This window comes from Podarcis bocagei (genome assembly GCF_964188305.1).
Source record: "Podarcis bocagei genome assembly, chromosome: 10".
In the NCBI taxonomy this organism is placed as follows: Eukaryota; Metazoa; Chordata; class Lepidosauria; order Squamata; family Lacertidae; genus Podarcis; species Podarcis bocagei.
The window spans coordinates 37,009,341-37,029,694 of NC_138135.1; the positions used below are offsets into that span (position 1 = coordinate 37,009,341).

Consider the following 20,354-nt stretch of genomic DNA (forward strand, 5'->3'; position numbering starts at 1 on the left):
ATGCATACATAGTAGAGTGCTATTGTGTTGTTGTTTTTCTAAAAGCTTATCAAGAAACACTTTGGCTGAGGGCAATCTTGTGCCCAAGCAGTATCCTGATTCCTGAATCGCCTTTGGAAGCCAGTACTGAAGCACACTTCTTTGCGGTTTAATTTCTGCTTGCCACGCATGATTACAGAGATCATGCATTGGTGTGTATATTTAACAGCAACCTCTGCTCTACCTTCCTATAACAAGTTGCTCGCCTGTCAAGCACCATCCTTTGCGCACCGGGGACTAATCCTACCAAATGTTTATTTGCAAGGGAAGATCCTAGACGCTGCTCCCGTAACATGAAAGCGCTAGCCAGTCCACTGGGGTTTTTCCTTCAGCCAAACCGAGATGCTCGCGTCCTCACCACGTGAATCCCCTCGTGGCGCCACGCGGGCCAAGAACGCCCCGCCCCCGCAGCCCATGTGACCCCTCCCTTCAGCGGTTCACGCCTCCTGCCGCTACTTTCCAGCAAGGAAGCGGCATCTCGTTTCGAAACGGCAGATTCGTCACGTAACTGTTTAAATCGTGAAAAGATTTATTATTTTTTTTAAAGGGGTCACTGCCACACGATCCCCACTAGCCTTAGCACCTGACAGGAGTGGCGGCGGAAGCCCTTTTCAGCTCCGTCGGCGCCGCGCTCCGTCCCCTCGTGTCGAAAGCCCTAATCGGAGCGCTGCCCCTGCTTTGCTTTCCGTGTGCCCAGCGGCTGTGAGGGAGGCGGTCGACGTGGAAGCAGCAGCTTCGCGGCCAACTTCCGGGTTAACGGCGGCGGCCGCGGCGGCGCAGGGGGTCGGCGCGGTTTCTCTGAGAGGGAAGCGACGCGGGAAAGCGCCTGAGCCATGGGTGAGGAAAGGGCCCTGAGGCGGCCGGGCTGCTGAGGGAGAAGCGGGGCGGGTGAAGCGGTGGCGCAGCTGCAGGCCGGGCGGGAAGCAGGTCGCCTGGAAACGGCGGGGGCGAGAGAGAGGAGCGTGTCTCTCTCCCCCCGAGGGAGGCCACTCGGTGCGCTGCGTTTCCCCGGGATGGTTCTCGTTCCCGTGTCGCAGCAGGCGAGCTTCCCCTCACGAGGAGTTTCCCTCAGGCTGGGGCCGTAGGGAAAATCCCCTCTCGCTGCAGCTCGTTGGGCCAGACGCAGCCCGGGAGGGAGGTGCACCTTCGAGTACCTTGCCCGGAGCGGAATCCTCCCCGCTTCCCTTCGTGTAACGTTACGCGGCGCCCTTTCTCCCGGCCGCTGCTGAGGAGGCCGGCTTTCCTTCGCCCGGCTGCTCTGCCGTGGGCGGGGAGGTTCCTTCGGGGTCCTTGCCCACCTGGTCCTTGGCCTGGGCTCCCGCGCCAGCTCCGCCTTCCTCCGGTGCGTGCGCTGCCTCGCCTATCCCAGCGCCACCCGAAGCCACTTCGCTTTTGGGGAAGGACCTGGGAGCAGCACACCCACCACGTTCCTCGGGAAATCCCGGAACCCTCCAGATGTTGTTGGACTCCAGCTGCTCTCAGCCCTTGCCTGCCTGGCCAGTGCTCAGGGATGATTACTTACCCTACAGGAGGCTTGTTTTCTTGGGCTGTCTGGTTTCACCAAAGTAACTTCCTATTTCTGATGACTAGAAGAAAAAAGAAATGTCCTGGAAGATTTTGTAGATTGCTGTTGTTCAATAAATAATTGTTAAGGCCCCGCCTGTTGAGTCTTCATGTGTTTATCAGCCTTCTGAGGTACCTGTGTGGCCTGCTCCATAATGAAAGACCGCTTTTCTTCTTAATTTGAGGAAAGCAGATTTTGGTGGAAAGAGACAGGCCCCAGTAAGATGCTCCGCTCCTGCCAACTATTGCTAGGAGAAAACAAACTGTGATCCTTGGCATGGTGTTATGTCCAAATGGTTTGTTTTGATCCAGCAGCCTACGATTACTAAATTAAGGAGAAATCTTGGTTACAGATTAGGGTTTGGTCGGAATGAGGCAAACCATGATGTAACACTGGGGATCATGATTTGATTCCCCCAGCTCAGGAGGAGGGATATGTGATTTTGTTCATACACAATAAATCATGGTTTATGGTTTATGAGTGCTCTTTAGAGGTAATTTTGTGAAATCTGAATGATACTCTGTGGGTGTGGGTGTGGTTGGAGTGGTGGTTGAATTAGCAAGGGTGTGATTGTAGGCTTCTTGGGTAGGGTCCTTTTATTCATATGACACTGAGATAGCTCAGTTGGTAGAGCATGATCTGTGTTGTCCCTTTTACCTATACAATTCTGTGAGGTTTCTGTGACTGGTATTGAGGAAGTTTGTTTCGGAAACTCTCCAGACCTAGATAGGGGAGGGAGGAATTGAGGTTACAGCAGAAGTCTAATAGAGAGTCTACCTTCCATGTAGACAGGATAGCTCAGTTGGTTAGAGCGTGCAGCTGATAATGCCAAGGTTGCAGCTGCATATTCCTGCATTGCAGGGGGTTGGACTAGATGATCCTCAGGGTCCCTTCCAGCTCTGATTCTTTGTCCAGATTATAGTATAGCTATAGGAATCATAGGGCACACTTTCAGGAGCCTTATACAAAACAAGTGTTGAACACACTTACATTCTCAAAATAAAAAAATTCCTTCCAGTAGCACCTTAAAGACCAACTAAGTTAGTTCTTTTTATGAGCTTTCGTGTGCATGCACACTTCTTCAGATACACAGAATCTGTGTATCTGAAGAAGTGTGCATGCACACGAAAGCTCATACCAAGAACTAACTTAGTTGGTCTTTAAGGTGCTACTGGAAGGAATTTTTTTTATTTTGACTATGGCAGACCAACACGGCTACCTATCTGTAACTCTTACATTCTGTTCTTCTTGGAGAATTTGTATGCTCTTATACTGAAGCGTCTGTAACCCGAGGTATGACTGCAAGACCTTTCCCCAAGAAATCTGTCTTGTCTCTTTTCACAAGAGCTTTGGAAACAAGCTGTTAATATTTGATAGTCTATGATAATGCAGTTCAGTTTTGACAATTATTCTTGTTCTGTATAGGTGGGTTTTTTTCAACCATCTTTTCCAGTTTATTTGGTACGCGGGAGATGAGAATTCTAATTTTGGGATTGGATGGAGCAGGAAAGACAACAATTCTCTACAGGTTGCAAGTTGGAGAAGTTGTGACTACCATTCCTAGTAAGTGTTATTCTAAATGTAACACAATGCATCACATGTAATGCAATGCTCTATGTTCTGTTCGCTCATCCATTGTTAAATAAGGTTTAAATGTGGCAAGCTCAAATTACTGAAATGCACCTAAAACAGATGTAATTTGATTGACATCCGTCTGTCTCAGGACATAATGGAGGAATTCACCTTTGGAGGTAAAGTCAAACTGTTGGAAGGTTGCATCGCCTGCTGTGGCTGTAGAGCAGGGGTTGGCAAGGTTTACCTCACCTGGACTGGTTCACTCCAGTGGAGATCCCTCCATGGGCCAGATTGCATGCGCCCGCAATATTCTGCGTCTGCGCAGATGCGATTTCCGGTGCTGCTGAAGCAAGTCCCCGTGCTGTGCCAGTTTAGGGCGGCTCGGTTCAGGGGTGGCTCGTGGGCCAGTTAAACGACCCCTGTCGGCTGCTTGTGGCCTATGGGCCTTAGGTTGCCTACCCCTGCTGTAGAGACTGATATGGGAAATATATGTTTTGTTGCGGCTGGGGCAGATGAAGGTGGCTGGTTGCGCTGCTGCAGATGCACCATGGTGTGCGCTCTCTCTCTGCTCCTCCCAGTGTCACTGCCTTAAATCACTAAAAATTAGAAATTCAAATTTCTAATTCATTGATAGCACAATCCTGAGTTGATGTCTGTTCAGAAGTAAGCCCCACTGAATTCAGTGGGATTTATTCTTGAGTAAATGTTTATAGAATTGCAACCTGAGTATCTAACATTAATGCTAAAGAAATGTGTATTCAAATATGGGCTGAACAAATACCTACTAAATGAGCCTATGGTTTGTTTCTAGGTCATCCTAATTAGAAAATCAGGATTGTAGGAGGGATTCACCTAAGAATCCTTGCCAGTGTAAGCCCTGTGCAAGGACTTTCCCCTGAATAGTGGGGCTTCCCCCACTCTGCCCCAAAAGCAGTTCAGAAGGGAGTTAGGAGAATCCCAGAGCAGCACATGAGGAAGAGAGGGTGGGTCATTCCAACTGGCAAGCCACTATTTTATTGACTCATAAAATAGTGTCTTGGAACAGAAACTAACATATGTACCATTAAAGATGTTGTATATTCAGATTTCCACAAAAGGATTTGGTTTGCAACATTAAAAACGAACTTTTTTCTTTTCCAGCAATTGGTTTCAATGTTGAGACAGTAACCTACAAGAATCTGAAGTTCCAAGTCTGGGACTTAGGAGGACAGACAAGCATCAGGTATAGCACATCTGGGGGGGAAAGCACAGGAGTGCAAACCCAGGACATGGCTTCTGAAATACTGTATTTAACTCAGTGCTTGAGGTCCTTAAGAAATTCCGCAATGGTTAGAAAAGAACATGATCTGGTGTTACAAAATTGGCCTGATTTTAGTTAGGTAGAACATATTTTCTTACTGCTAATTGTCAATACAGTTAAAAATCTGATTTCTAAAATGTTTATTATGACATTCCAGTTTGAAAAAATAACTTCCCATGCAGGCAACTTACTTACTTCAGCAGAACTGAGCATACTTGGTGAATTTCTTTGTGGGTTTGAAGCTGCTTAACCTGAACTTGACTTTATGTGCCCTTCCTAAGATTTATTTCCCTTTTTTGCCACTGAAATTCCTTGATAATGGAAAGTAGACTGGATTTTTGAAGGCACACAAGTGTTACTGGATCAGTTTATGACCGCTTGTGACAGAAATGGGAAATAGTGTGAGGGTTTAGCTACTAGATATTAGTAGATAAGACATAAAATTACAGATTGTATGTCAGAGTTTAGTTTTTTTTCCTTTATCAGACATAATCTTCCTAAGTTTAATCTATGGTTATGCCTGAAAAGGGTAGCCAGGAAATAATGATGATTGAGCTGTGATTGTTTCACCTGATACATTTTAAATAATAACATGTTTATTTTCCAGGCCGTATTGGAGGTGTTACTATTCCAATACAGATGCAGTCATTTATGTAGTTGACAGCTGTGACAGGGACAGAATTGGAATTTCAAAGTCTGAGCTTGTTGCCATGCTGGAGGTAGGAAACCTGAGGTTTTTGTTCTTTTGTTTTTGTTGTTTTTTAAAAGATAGTTTTAGACACTCTCAGTGAACTTAGTAAAACAATTATGAAATGGACCAACCTTACTATCAACCTGAGAGTGTTTTAGATTTGTACTGCTGTTTCTCTAAGTTTTCATGTATTTATTGGTGGGGAAAAATTTTCCACGCCCAACCTGTTGCAGCATCTGTGTATCCCTTGGAGTTTTGGAACTTCAAATGTGTTTCATAAGTCATATGCAAATACAAAGTGTTTGATTTCTGTACTTGTACCACATGAGCAAAGAGTAAGGATTGGGATGATTCTTGTAATTTTGCTCAAGTTTCTGGCTGCCTTCAGTTAAGAACAGTGCAAAGGGATTAGGGGCACTGTAGGAGATTATATACCACTAGCCTTTACTAATTTTTTCACTCCTAAGCATGTTTTAAGACCATGAGGATCCATTAAATGCCTTTTTCTACCCCCTGATCTTATACTAGCGGCCATGGAAGATTTAGCTGTTCAGGCAACTGCACATAGAATACATCTGGATCAGGTGTGGAGAACCTTTGGTCCTCCAGATGTTGTTCCCATCATCCTTGGCCATTGTCTATGCTTGGTGGGGCTGATGCGAGTTGTAGTGCAGCAACATCTGGAGGGCCCAAGGTCCCCACCCGATTTAGATGCATGGCTATAAGGATGATACATTTGAACCTTCAGCATTTGAACATAAGCGCTCACACCTAATAATGTAACATCAAATACAGCCTTATCAATGGAACTTCTCTCATATAGTGATTTCTAATGCAAAATTAGCAGGAAAGGAGAATTCTTAAATACTTTAAGTTTTTTTAAAATTGTAAATAAAAAAACCAAACCCATAACTGAAAATCAGTTTTTCAGTCAGCCTGTCTACTGTGCTTTAGGTATTTTGCATGACTCAAGGCAAGACTTAATAATACACTTTTGTGACATAATCTGCCACCTCTTTTAGGAGGAAGAACTAAAGAAAGCCATTTTAGTGGTATTTGCAAACAAACAAGATATGGAACAGGCTATGACTCCAACAGAAATGGCAAATGCACTTGGACTTCCAGCTCTGAAGGATAGAAAATGGCAGATATTCAAGACATCTGCAACCAAAGGCACTGGACTTGATGAGGCAATGGAGTGGTAAGTACCACAGGTGTTAAATTCTTAAGGTTGTGTCTATGTAGTATAGAGCCTGCTGAGCTACAAGGCATCTTGCTGTAACTAAGTCTTCATAATTGCTTTATCATTCTATATACATGTAATCACAAAGCCGAATCTTTCTAGGTTGGTGGAGACTTTGAAGAGCAGACAGTGAAATGGACTTGGAAGTTTCCTTCAGCTGTCATATGAATGAAATGCAATTCTGTAAATAGGACTGGCCGAATAACTTTTGAAAGGAATGAGGCTTCTTTGCATTGTAAATCACACTGAATCAACTGAATGTTTGTCTGTATACTATGTTTAAAATACTACATTCTTTTTTGTGTAAGTTATGTAACATCAATTTTTATGACAGTCATAACTGATAGTCCATGAGAATAAATTGGAATAAACATTTGCTACTTGGAATTCTAAGTGTTTGAAACTATTTAACACTAATAAATATATTTAACTATCATTTATCTAGATTTTTCTATTTCATGCCTGTTGCCTTTCAGGTGTTCCTTTTTGTAGTTAGTAAAAAGGTAAAGGGACCCCTGACCGTTAGGTCCAACGCCGTTTACCTTTCCGCTGGAAAGGTACTTGCACTTTGACATGCTTTCGAACTGCTAGGTTGACAGGAGCAGGGACCGAGCAACGGGAGCTCACCCCATCGCGGGGATTCGATCCGCCAGCCTTGTGATCAGCAAGCCCTAGGCTCTGTGGTTTAGACCACAGCACCACCCACATCCCTTTTTTGAAGTTAAGAGTAGCTTAAATAAGTAGTCTTGGTGGCATTATCCAACTGATCAGGACTGTTGCAAGATGAAGCCTTGATACTTGATTGTAATGTGGGGACCCTTATTAGTGCTGCTTATAGAGTTCTTTGTTTTCTTACAAACAATAGTGGAACCCTGCGTTAAGTATTTTGCTTGCAGTGTAACCTGTGAAGGAAAGCCTTGTTGTGCTCAAGATATATATGCTTGGAAATGGAGCTGTTGTGGAGAGAAGTTAACCAGGAAGTTCTGCAGGTATTTGAATATGCTTATTTAATGTATGGAGGGCTGCATGGACTCAGTTGTGATTGAAGGAAAGCTATGTATCCTGAAATATTTTAAGTGAGGCCAGTGGAAAGCCCCTAAGCCAGTGGTTCACTTTAGATCTGGAGACTCTCCTATAAATTGCTAGCAGAAAGCTACAGAAGGAATCTCTGTACTTGACAACCAGGTGGCTTTTTAAAAACCTAATTTGAGTTTTTTAAATGAAGACTGTAGAAAACAAGGAGAAAGATGGATATTACCATTTGCCATGGTATGAGTCACCTTGTGGGGACTGTACAGTGGTACCTCGGATTAAGCGCTTAATTCATTCTGGAGGCCTGTTCTTAACCTGAAATTGTTCTTAACTTGAGGTACCACTTTAGCTAATGGGACCTCCTGCTGCTGCCACACCGCTGTCATACAATTTCTATTCTCATCCTAAAGCAAAGTTCTTAACCCAAGGTACTATTTCTGGGTTAGCAGAGTCTGTAACCTGAAGCGTCTGTAACCTGAGGTACCACTGTATCTCCTTCAGCAATTGTTCAGTTGGTTTTTTTTAAAGCTACATTTCTCCATAGCAAGCAACGCAGGGGTTGAAAAGCATAGGCCTCCCACTACAGGGCCAATGGAAAGAGTAGCAGCACTTTGTCATGATACCAACACGTAAAAATGCATCTCCATGAGGAGGATTGAACAAGGGTTCAAATCACCCAGCTCAAGTTAATCACACACAGGAGAAAATATTTCAAAGGCTCATTGAACACATTTCATTAGAAAAAAACACTGTATTACCACAAACTGTACATCACTCTACAGTGAACTATAGAGCCCTGAAAGGCTCAGCCTCAGTAATGTATCCTCTTAAAGAAACATTTGGAGAGAAATTTTAAGGCATCAGTTGAATAGGTTATGTATAGATTAAAATTACAAATAAATAATTAGTAATCCATAAGAGAGCTGGTTTTTTTGTCTCTGCAAGAGGTTGTTCTTCCCTGCTGTGGTTCTTAGTATATACTATTTTATGTTGAAACATCCTCTAAATGAGTCTGGCAGGGAAGAGCACCTGCTGCTGCAGTTGTTGTCTCATGTTCTGTACAGCATGGAACATTTATAATGGGAGTAATGTGATAGTGTTTCACTCCACCATCGCCAAGTCTTTTAATGCATGGCTTCTTGGTCTTTTTGCTTTGTAACCAGGCCGCAGGAATTCTATTTTTCTCTTCTTTGCTTCAATTTTATTCTTGTGTCTCTTCAACTTCTTCTTGGCAGCAATGTCAGGATTAGCAACAGCCTAATCAGAAAACAAATAAAAGTCATCATGTTCACATTTCCCCTATACATTCAGAAGTTGCCTGGTTTCAATAAAAGTTTCCCTGCCATTGGATAAGCTGGACATTTTAAAGCAAATGCAAGTAAAACTAAAGTCAGACACTAACCTCCAAGGCTCTCTGTTTCTTCCGGATAGCTCTCTTCTGACTGGCTTGCTTTTGCACAGAAGCAAACGCGAGTGAAAAGGTTTCCAACCCAACCAATTTCTTCAAAAGCTCTATGATTTCCTGGGAAAGATTCTTCAGAGTTGGATCTAGCAAAGATAACATGATTTTGAATACTCAGAAGTGTCTTCAAGTGCTACAGAAGGTCTATATATAATGCCCCATTCTCTCTTGTGTGCACATGTTGCATTCCAACAATACATAGGCATGTGCAAGTCACCCCTCCTGTTGGGACACTGGAAGCATCTGCTTTTAGATTAACATGTCATCCAAACCCACAGTTAAATGGTTAGTTGAAACAAGCTGGTTTGAATGGAGAAACCTTAGTTAAAGTTAGCAGCTGTTTGTCAGGGTTCAGTCAGCACAGCAAATTGCAACTAATTTAAAACGGAAGCTAAAGCTTCCAACTGTGCCAAAGAAAAATGAGGACCACGTGCCCACTCCACCATTCAGTAAGGGCCATTCAGGTAAGCATAGGACAGAAACACTGCACAGCTGAAACACCATCTTAAGTCCCTAAAGCAGGGGTGGGGAACTGGCAAACCATGCTATAAAAGAAAAGCCAAACCAAGCAAGACTTGACTCCAAGCCTGCTTTCTGCAGGCATCAGCTGTGTGACCCCCACTCCCAATCTGTTGGGCTTGGAATTCCCCCATGTCACGCTTTAGGCAAGGGGTTGGCTGTACTACTATGACTCCCATGGGAAACTCAGTAGCACAGCCAACCCCAGCAGGCTTGCTCTCACCAGCACATGATTGTGGGCAGGTGCAGTTTGGGATAATCTGCCTCATGGGACCAAGTGGTTTCCCACCCCTGATCTAAAGCATCCATCATGGATGCCAACACTTTCTGTTCCACTTTCTTATGCTGTGTAATTATGATGATGCAAGACAATTGACCTTTTGGTACTGGAAGACCTCCTACTTAAAGGAGAGGAGGGGAGACAGTCTCACCGAACAGCTGAGTATGACAACTCTTACCTTGATCTGCATAGGTACTGCTGAGTTCTCGATATAGAGGGGCTATGATTGTAGGAAGGTATGGTTTCACCCTGTCTTTCCCAAGATCTACTGCAATGGCACCAAGGAATTTAAAGATACAGGTTCTCTGAAAATACAAATACATTTGGTCACATGACCAGTCTACAAAGGAAAACAAATACTGTAAGGACCTAATTACTAGTGACTTGCTTTTTTCCAGCAACTCGGAAAATAGGTTTCAGAGCCTACTTTGTGTTACACAACTCTACAGACCATTGGCATTTGGTTTTTTTTAAAATAAAATAATCTCTGCTCCTGGTTTTCATGTTTAGGTCTAACAAAGGGTCTGCTTGCAGTTTCATAGCCCTACTTCATTTAAGCTGTGATGTGCTGTTCACAGGCTACATTTTTGTACCATTTGCACTGACACCTTTGCACTTGTCTACCTGAGATCCTGAAACTATTGTCAAACTGGAAGGCATTATTTGTGAAAGTAAAATTGTTCTCGCTGAAAAACATACAAACCTTTAAAGGGTCCTTGGGTGAATATGCAGCTTCACGTGACGCCAATGCCAAGAGTCTTTTCATCACCCACAACAGTGTGGCTGGGCTGCTTTTCTCTTTGTCGTCTTTTGCCTCCATGGTTGAAGTCTCGTTTTCAACATCTTCTCCAAAGTCTTCTTGATCCTCAGCTTCCTGGCCCACCTCGTTATTGATTTCTTTGCCATCTTCTGGAGGAGCCATAAGGTACAGTACTTTGGCCACAAACAGTAGATTCTTCACAACCTTAAATATAAAGCACAGATATAAAATACAAAGTTATCCAAAGACTATTTTTTTTAAAAGGGTTTTTAAAATCAGGCCTATCAAACTTTTCCCACTTGGGTCATACAACAGCTATGTAACTGTGGACTACTTAACAGGTGTTTGAAAATCCCTTCATGTGTGGCCCCCCAAAAGCCTAGGGTTCAACACCCTGGTGGCCCTAACTATTACAGAGCCACCATGGCACTTGATCTTTAAAAAATAATGCAATTACTATAGCCAAGAATGCACACACAATATAGGAAAGGAGCACCAAGAAGAGCTGTTCCAGTCATCACCCCCCCCCCCAATTAAGCATCCGTCAGTTTCAAATGGAAGATTATCCCAATTCTACGTGGTGGAAATAAATCACTGTGGAATAACAGTACCCCCACTTGGTCTTCGGATGCACAGTATGCCTGCATAATTATAGCTTCAGCTGCTCTGTACTGATGTACCTGAAAAGCTTTGCACAAATTATAATCTTAAAACCATTCACAGAAAGTAAATATGTAATCTCAGAATGCAATAAAACTCCAAGCAAAACACGAGAAATACTGAGCAGTGTGATCAGTAATGTTAGGGAAAGCCTGATTAAACAAGTTAGTTTTCAGTACATGTTTAAGAAGGGAAGGCCCACTTTCATGACATCACAAGGTGACATTCCGCCAGTCATGGCATGCTGCCACTGCTGACTCCCAAGGTAAGGTGCTGGCCTCACGTTCACTTTTGGCCAATCTCCTTTGGGCCACTAAGACTGGGGGCATCCTCTTCCCAGGCCCCTGTGGGGCAGTGTGAGGAGGCTGAGGGAACAGTCCACAAGCGAAGGTGTTCAAAAAAGGGTGAGAGGCTGCCAGCCCTGCAGGCAAGGGGTGACATAACTGGGCTCCTGAGCCCCACAGGGGTGCCACAGAAAGAATGTAGTTGGTCAAGGAAGTCATGGACTCAAAAAGGTTGAAAACCTCTGTCTTCTGCTGTCAGTGTAACCCCACTGAAATTCAGTAAGAATTTCTAAGTGTGTTTGCTGACACCTACAACCCATTCTCTAGATTAGAATCCGGTTGTATTTACCCACTGGGGGACAAGCAGGGCAAATTAGAAGACAGGATGTTCAGATATCATTTGTGTTGTTAATTACAAATCTTGAACTGCATTATGATAAAGCAAAACTCTCTCAATTTGTTCCAAAACACTTTGATTTTATGCTCCAGGCACCAGAATGTCTTTAGCTGCCTCTTTTAATTGTGTGCTATTTCAACACGCGTATCACAAAATATGGGGGGGGGGGGAGAGAATCTACCAAAAACCTTACATAGTTACCTGTTCTCCAAGACATGGATCTAAAAATTTGGACTTCAACTGATGGCAGAATGCTAAAGCAAGTGTTTTCATCTGTAAAAGTAAAGAAAAGTTAACAATCATTCTGAAACACAGTGAAGCATGAAAAGGCTGCTCTCCCTAAGAAGTATAAATATTAAGAGACAAAAAGAGACACAATCATGTGAAGCTCTATCATGACATTGAAACTAATGTTCATTTTTGTTTCTGCCATCTAATGGGAAATTGAAATGTGTATCAATGCAATAAAGGCAATTTAGGAGGGCAATGTTAACCTTTTTGTCTAGTTCTTCTGTTAAGAAGGTAGTTGCCGGTGGCTCTGTAGTACTTTCTTGACTCTTTTCCAGCTTTCTTTTACTCCATTTGTTAACAAGTTCCTCTGGCTTGTGAGCAGCAAACAGCAAGCCAAAAATCTGAGAAGACGTCGACCACACCCAGCTGTGAGGGTACCATAAATGAGACTGCACATGACCTTCAGAAATAGAGAGAAATAGGCTTAAACTGTACCTATTCATACACAGAGGAATATTATTCAATCAATCAATCAATCAATCAATCAGTATATTGCCTTTCATCCCAAGGTCTCAGGGCAGTTCAAAATACAAAAACCCCACAAACTAATAACCCTCCCCTCCCACAAACACATTTCAAAGGCCTGGTTGAAGAGGAATGTTTTTGCCTGGCACCTAGAGATGAACCTAGAAGGTGCCAGGTGAGCCTCCCGGGGGAGAGCGTTCCACAAATGAGGAGCCACTGCAAAAAAGGCCCATTCCTGTGTTGCTACTCTCCAGACCTCTCGGGGAGGAGGCACATGAATAAGGGCCTCGGTCTGTTCATATGGGGGCTGGTGGTCCTTGAAGTACTGCTGTTCTCAGCTGTTTAAGGATTTATAGGTCAAAATCCACACTCTGAATTGAGCCCGGAAACTAATTGGCAGCCAGAGCAGTCAGGCCAGGATCAGTGTGATATACTCAAACCGTCTTGCCCCAGTGAGCAACCTGGCTGTCAAATTCTGCACCAGCTGATGTTTCTGAACTGCCTTCAGAGGCAGCCCTACATAAAATGCACTGCAGAAATGTAACCTAGAGGTTAGACAACAGAAGTTAGGAATACAAACTAAAAAGCCATTGTACACAACTCATTTTTCTTCATGTGAGTAGCACCCTAGGCATTACAGATCCATCAAGTGCCAAAGGTTTCAAGAGCAATATAATATGACAGAACTACTAACCCCAAATGTTGCTCAGAATCTCATTGTGTTTATTTAGTTCAATAATATTGCATTCCTTGGTTAGTTTGCTGATCAAAGTTAGGAAGCTGAACAGCAGTCTGTCAGCAGCCTTTTCTTCAGTCTCTTCTGTAACCTTCAAAAATGGACAGTGAAAGAATGACACCCTGAAAAACCATCAGTGTACAAACAGTGAAGAGGCTTCAATTTAAATAATTGTGGCTAAATATAAAACGCAACCAAACAACACTTGCTCTTTTTGACTTCACAAACAGTCAGCTGCCTAATTTTACAACATTGAAATAGACTGTTGTCAGGGGTTCAGGAGCAGAGGCGAGGGCAAGGGAGGAAACAGAGAGCGAGGGGGAGGAGTCCGAAGGAAAGATGAGCGATGACGACGACCCGAGATCTCCGAGTCTTTCCAGTGAATCGGAAGATTCACAGAAAGGAGCGCCAGTGGCCAGAGCGAGGGGGGAGATCAAGGGGACACCCCAGGAAAAAGGGACAAAAGGGGGTTCAGAGAGCAGCAGTTGGAAATTGGGGCCAACGTCCCCAACAGAGCGCAGTGAGGAGGAAGGGCGCCAGGTATCGGGATCCGGCGACTCGCCGCAGGGGGGAGGGCATGAGTCAGGAGTGGCCACACCCCCATCGGGGAGCGAAGGAACGGTCAAGCGGAAAGTGGGAGGTTGGGCGCGCGCGCCAAGTTCAAATGCACAGGAAGGCGGCAGAGTAAGCAGCCCGGAAAGGGAGCCAGGTCCTAAAGCCCGCCGCAAGGAGACAGAAGGGTCCGGGGGGTCAGCGTCAGAAGAATCCAGGAAGGAAGAGACCACGGGGGGCAGAGGGACCCAGAGAAGGAGGGGAAGGCGGAAAAGGTGGAGTAAGGTGAGGTTATTAAGTTGGTGTACAGGAGGCGGGGACTCAGACGGAGCTTCGCCGGTCTAGCTGATAAGACGTAGGGCTGCCTGCGGCAGTTTGAAATTGGAAACTGTAACTCAATAAAGACTTTTATAAAGTGAACGCTGGCTAACGTGATCCTCTGTGAGCTAGGATCTGGAAGCAGCCCTGACAACTGTGATATTCAACTGTTTTTTACTAAGAGCAGACCCAGTGAAATTAATAAGCAGTACTAAGTTAGGTCCATTAATTCCAATGGGCCTGCTCTGAGTTGGAACTATTTTTATTTTTTATTTGTGTAACCAAAGCTACTACAAAGCAAATCTTGAATACCACCTAGTGGTGGAATAGTCAAAATAAAATGAATTTGTAAAATACTGCAAAGACACCTTGTTATTCAAGTGTTAATGTTTTTTCTCCTTGTTTTGAAGTTGAAACATTTATTAGTATCTCAATCTTGTTATGAAAATCAGGATATGAAAATGTATAGGTTTTTCACATATAATGGTTTTAGTTATACAGTAAAAAGATTTGAAAGAATCTTAAAAATTTATTTCACTGCACCACTGGGTAGGTGGGGAAAGGATAGAGAGTCCATCAATATACTTATGGGGCCAAAGATTTACTTTCACTCTACAAACTGGCAGCCTACCAGGAACAGCCCCAATTAATGACTTACATCTTTAAAATATGAAGGATGTATTTCTTTCTCGATAATTGGGAGAATGGTCCCAAGCCTTTTTTCAAATTCGATTCCTTCAGCTTCAACAAATGTTCCACAGGCATGAGCAGCTAGCCTCTTGTGCACACGCTGTCAGGAAGGAGCAGCATCATATTAGTGGAGATTTTTGTGGATGGAAGGAAAGGGAGTTAGGATCTCTGCAGAAGAGATTTCCCAAGATAGTGGGCACAACTGCCTTCTCAACCACACAGCCAGCCATAATTCTTGAACCCCACAAGAAATTGGCCCAGTTATGAAGGCTCTATAAATTACAGTGCTATTCTTCTGCCAGCAAAGGAAGGTTAGCGGAACACAAACTCTCCTCCAAAAGATTCACCTCGACATTCCCTCGTTTTCATTCATCTAGCAAAAACTTCTCTACAGGACAGTAATAATAATAATAATAATAATAATAATAATAATAATAATAATAATAATAATAATTTATTATTTATACCCCGCCCATCTGGCTGGGCCTCCCCAGCCACTCTATTACTGCTGTAAGCAGTACCTTGTCACTATTACTGCTGTAATATTATTATTATTGCTGTAAGCAATACACTCTATTACTGCTGTAAGCAGTACCTTGTCACTCTTGAACCACGAGGTGAGCAGGGAAAACATCAGGTCTCGGTTTCCAGGGCTAATCTTACTGAGGAGACCTTTGACTGCCAGAGCTGACATCTTTTTGCACTTTGCTGAATCGTCGTTTACAATCATCATACATAGTGGGACAAAGAAAAGCCCACAAAATTGGTGCAGTAAACCCTGAAGAAAAGAAGAAAGGGGAAGTCAGTAAGCTTGTTTGTTGGCAATCTCTAGACCAGTGTTTCCCAACCTTTTTTGGGCAAAGGCACACTTGTTTGATGAAAAAAATCTTGAGGCACACCACCATTACAGCCCCGTGACGTCAGCGCGCAGCGTCACGCCGGGAGGGACGCACGAAAGTGTAAGTTTCAATTTTTTTCCCTCCCCCTTGCCGGGGAACCTCCAAGCTTTGGGGGTGGAGGCAGCAAAGCGAGGCAAGAAGGAGAGCGCAGCTTGGCTGGGTGAGCTTTGGCAGGGGCAGGGAATGAGAGCCGCGAGGCGGGCGCTGCGGACAGAGGCGCTGCCCGCCAAGCTCGCAGGCAGCCAGGCAGGCAGACGGCGAGAGCCCCGCACTGGGCGGCCTCTCCTCGCCGTCGCCGCCCCGCCTCTCGCCGCCCGACTCGCCCGCCTCCCTCCAGGCAACATCTCGCGGCACACTAGTGTGCCGCGGAACAGTGGTTGAGAAACACTGCTCTAGACTACATGAAAAATGCTGGTATCCAACCACCACACCACCCTGTAAACCTGTCAAAGCAATCAGACCTGCTCCTGGTTCTGTGCTAGGGCTAGCTGCTTGTCTAGACATGTGTTGAGGGTAGTGTACAGTTTTTGGTTATATGAATACTGAGCTGAAATGCAGGTTGGGAAAGTGGGGAGAGGGGCAAGGGAGACTGCAAATAATATTCCCATTCAGCCATGAAGCTCATTGGGTGACTCTGGCCTAGTCCGTGGACAGTCCAGGTGTCCCTCAGCTTCTGAAGTCAAGGTATGTACAAGCCCTGGGGTTCATGAGCTCCACCCCTTTGCTGCCCTGTGACTGAAGGTCTTCCTGGGTTGATTAATCGCAGTTTCCTGCTAATTCCAAACTCTGAAACTTCAAACCATGGTTTTAGGTCTTGTTTCATTTCCCAAGTTGGACAAGTTGGGAAACGGCAGTTCCTTGACTCAGAAACACAGTGCAGCAAAGAGGAGAGGGGCAATATGAGGGTGGACCACATGGGCACAAAGCTCAGGCATCTCCCAAGTACATCCACCCAGGCCTGAATCCTCAGCCTAATCTACATCATCACAGGGTTGTTGTGATAGTTAAAGTGGAGGAGGAGCATGTATGCTTCCTCAAACCCTTCATAAGAAGGGCAGTTACAAATGTGACAAAGAAAGAAAAACGAACATGAAATTCAATCCATGCAGGCCGTATTTGTCCTCAGCAATGCCAGCATACTCTGAAAAGGCAACACGCTCAGGAAAATGTATGTGAGCAGCGCCCCATATCCTATACATGTTTTCTCAAAAGTAAATCCTGTCAAATTCAATGGGAATACTTCCCATCCAGCCTTAATGCCTTATATGAAATGCCACAGTCTAGGGTTCAAGCTGAAATACGCTAAAGGTGGGAAGTTTGTGATGCAGTTATACATTACCTGGGGGAACATTTCAAAGAGGTAAGCAATCATTTCCAAAGCAGATTCTCTCCCTGTCTCATATTCATAACTAGGGCAACAACAGAACAGTATGGTCAGTGTCCTCAAGACTTGCAATAATTTTTGGCATACTAATAGCACAATCCTACACATGTTTAATCAGAAGTTAAGTTCCTTTGCATCTATTGGGACTTAGGAGCTGTATTTAAGAAAAGTACACAGCATAGCATATATTTTCATATTACACCTTGCTTTTGCAAACAGCTGGCCTTGAAGAATGTTCATGTGTCTTTTATTTAATAGCTGAATGCGAACAGGAAGTTAAATACATATGATGGTCATCATTGGAATTTGAGATGTTATATGTGACTAACCACTTTCTTCCTCCATACAACTTTTCTTGTGAAAGATCTCCACCTGAGACCCTGGGGAGTCACTGTCAGTCAGAATACACAGCACATAGCTAGGTAAAGAGTCTGGATCGGGTAAAACACAGCTTCCTGTGCTCATATACAAGGAAAAAAATGTCAACAGGAACATAGAACAAAACTTCATAACCAGTGAGGGAACATGTGCAGTGTACAGAGGATATAATTTGCTTCCAATACTCTACTGATGTTTTATCCTAATGTCTTGGCCCTGCATGGCTCTATTACTGAGCACACTGTGTTGAGGGTCCCCATTCTGACCAGAGGGGAAAGCCCAGCCTTGCAGTTTCTATTTTTTTCCTTTACTGAGAAAATAAACAATAATCTCTGTGCACTTACTTGAGTTGGGCAAAGATGTACTCAAGGTTGGTTTTCAGCTTCTTACCAAGTGGATAATCGAGAATATATTTCAGGTAAATCTGAGGGAGTGGGCGGAAGAAAACAATAAACAATTGGTTAAAACTCAAAAATACCAAATTTGTGCTGTTGCCAGCTATAAAATAATTGATAAAATGGGAGCTGACGAAAAACAGATGCTAGGATAAAAGGGCATGAGCACGCCTCCCCCCCCCTTAACTTCTACAAACCTGTCTGCACTGGATTCGAACTTGCTCATTTTGCCCTGTGATGGCGAAGTTTGCAACCTTCTGCATAACACCATCAATTTCGGGAACTACCAGTTTTCTGGATACAATCGCCTGTTTGAAAAGAGAAAAACGTATGACTGAGTCATGATTGTGTTCTGCATTATGTTAAATACAATTTGAAACTCATGTTTTTTCATTGTTTTTGATCAGCTTTCTACACATCTGCCCAAAACAATTTTGCCCAAAACAAAACTACCAGCTTTATACACTCGGAAAAAGATTCGAGACTTCCATTTCAACAAATGATTCTTAAAAGACAACTTGTTACAGTGCAAGTGATACCTTTAAGAGGCCAAAGGCAGTGGCCTGTCGCAATGAATCGTAGATATCTTCTTCAGCATAGCCAAGCAACACTTGTAGTTGTTTCTCTGTTATGTGACTCTTTGCATTCCTCACAAGCAGAGTTACACACTGTAATTAAAATTTAGCCGTATGAACATGACCATTACAGAATGTTCTACAAGATTCAGAGTCCCCTGAGAGCTTGTAGGGCACTCTCTACAGGTGTTGTGTGATCATCACCTCCCTACCCATTTGGGCTGCAATCAAAAACATTTACTAGGGAATAAGCCCCATTAAAAAACAATGGAACCTCATAGGGCTGTGCTGTAAAATCTGTAGACAAGGCTCTGGGCTCACTCTTCCCCTACTTAGAGGTCAGATTGGTGAGAACCACTTTATGGGGGAGAGAATGTTAGACTTTTTAACCATTTCACCACAAACTTTTATTTATTGCAGCAATGTACTTGTTTCACCGACATGGTTTTACCTGATAGTTTTACAATGGCATGATGCTATTAAACTACTTTGGGACCTTAGAATTAAGTAATCTGCAAGTTTCATAAAGCTTTGTTTTTACCGAAAATATGGGTGGTGACAAAATGCTACATGGCCGTCTCATTTTGTCCGTGCAGTGTGATTTTGAAATCTCAGAATCCGCATAGCAATGGAACTTCTACACAATGTGTGGGTCAGACCATTACAGAGAATGGATCGTCTCCACCTATGGTCCCCTTGGATATTCTAATTCTAATGCAGCTTCTGAGAATCACTGCTTAGATAAAAGCTTTTTTAATAAAAAAAAATTCTGTGAACACAATTTTTTCAAAACGATTTGCAGATCTAAAGGTGTCTGAAGTCCCTTTTCTATCACACCAATCATCCATGTCACAAAGGCACATGAGTCTGGAAGAAAAGCACTCTGCAAGATCAACACTGAGCTGTTCTACCAGTTATAACTTACTTTGAAACAATTTACAACCAAATGAAAATTCTGGCCTTTAGCAGCTCCTGGCTTGGCAAAGTCTTTCAGCAGAACAAAAAGCCGCTCAATTAGCTGCTCTATATTCTTGTCTACTGCAGGCAACGGGAACTTTAAGACCCACAGAAGGGACTGGAGAGAGCCAGTGATCACCTGCAAAGAGAACAAATGAATTAATAAAAAAAGCTAGGTGGGTCTATAGAAATGTTTTGTATCAGCCACAAATCCCTTGAAACTGGAATTCTTGAGCTTTTAGATCACATGAGGCTTGGACAAGAATGTTGACAGAAGAAGCCTTAGTGATTGCATTTTGCAGGACAAGTGCTTTATTGGAACAGCTTCATGAAAAGACGGATGTGATGATTATGAAAATTGATAATTTGGGACAAAAAATGACTGATTTGGGACAAAAAGTGAATACCTATACAGAAACTACTCAGGAATCGATTCAGGAATCTGCTTTGACATGGCAAGCTGTGGAGAAGACGAGGGAGAAAGCTGTTGTTGAACATCAAGTAACACAAGTGAAGAGAGCCCCAGCCTTACAGAGGCAATTTGATGAATATACCATAATTTTCGCTCCAAAACACGCACTTTTTTGCTCCTAGAAAGTAAGGGAAAATGCTTGTGCATGTTACGGAGCGAATGCACGGATCGGAGCCATGGCTGCCGTCAGTCAAGCAAAGCAGGAGCCGTTTACACACCGCTCTATGAGGCTCTTGCTTTGCTTGCTTTAAAGCGACCTGGAGCCGGGGAGGAGGGAGGGAAGGAGAGCCATGGCAGCAAAGCGGACACGGAGGAGGGACAGACGCTAGCAAAGGTCTGTGCGCTCTCTAAACAGAGCAATGAGGCTGCAGAGGGACAGCAGGAAAGATAAAATTTAAGCAACCAGCAGCAAAATAAAACCAACCTCTAGCTCTGA

The 20,354-nt window shown here is 43.7% G+C and overlaps 3 protein-coding genes across 4 annotated transcripts in view; 1 reads left to right on the forward strand and 2 right to left on the reverse strand.

Annotated features, from left to right (window-relative positions):
- CYREN (cell cycle regulator of NHEJ) overlaps window positions 1-20,354 on the reverse strand; it is a 335,829-nt gene that overhangs the window by 221,649 nt on the left and 93,826 nt on the right. The gene's annotated exons all lie outside the window — the stretch shown is intronic.
- Window positions 737-6,848, forward strand: ARL1 (ARF like GTPase 1). Its single transcript, XM_081210934.1, has 6 exons — window positions 737-876; window positions 3,029-3,166; window positions 4,319-4,400; window positions 5,086-5,197; window positions 6,192-6,370; window positions 6,515-6,848. The coding sequence occupies exons 1-6, from the start codon at window positions 873-875 to the stop codon at window positions 6,543-6,545; spliced, it is 546 nt and encodes a 181-aa protein (XP_081067060.1). The 5' UTR covers window positions 737-872; the 3' UTR covers window positions 6,546-6,848.
- Window positions 8,154-20,354, reverse strand: part of UTP20 (UTP20 small subunit processome component) — a 62,681-nt gene continuing 50,480 nt past the window's right edge. For both annotated transcript variants that reach the window (XM_081210900.1, XM_081210899.1), the window contains exons 49-62: window positions 19,415-19,585; window positions 18,454-18,582; window positions 18,112-18,222; window positions 17,864-17,943; window positions 17,097-17,166; window positions 15,454-15,636; window positions 14,827-14,958; window positions 13,257-13,389; window positions 12,301-12,497; window positions 12,008-12,079; window positions 10,409-10,669; window positions 9,884-10,010; window positions 8,847-8,992; window positions 8,154-8,701 (exon numbers count right to left, since the gene is read on the reverse strand). In XM_081210900.1, coding sequence (XP_081067026.1) covers window positions 8,546-8,701; window positions 8,847-8,992; window positions 9,884-10,010; window positions 10,409-10,669; window positions 12,008-12,079; window positions 12,301-12,497; window positions 13,257-13,389; window positions 14,827-14,958; window positions 15,454-15,636; window positions 17,097-17,166; window positions 17,864-17,943; window positions 18,112-18,222; window positions 18,454-18,582; window positions 19,415-19,585 — 1,968 coding nt within the window. In that variant the 3' untranslated portion in view covers window positions 8,154-8,545. The remainder of the gene's footprint in view (window positions 8,702-8,846; window positions 8,993-9,883; window positions 10,011-10,408; window positions 10,670-12,007; window positions 12,080-12,300; window positions 12,498-13,256; window positions 13,390-14,826; window positions 14,959-15,453; window positions 15,637-17,096; window positions 17,167-17,863; window positions 17,944-18,111; window positions 18,223-18,453; window positions 18,583-19,414; window positions 19,586-20,354) is intronic.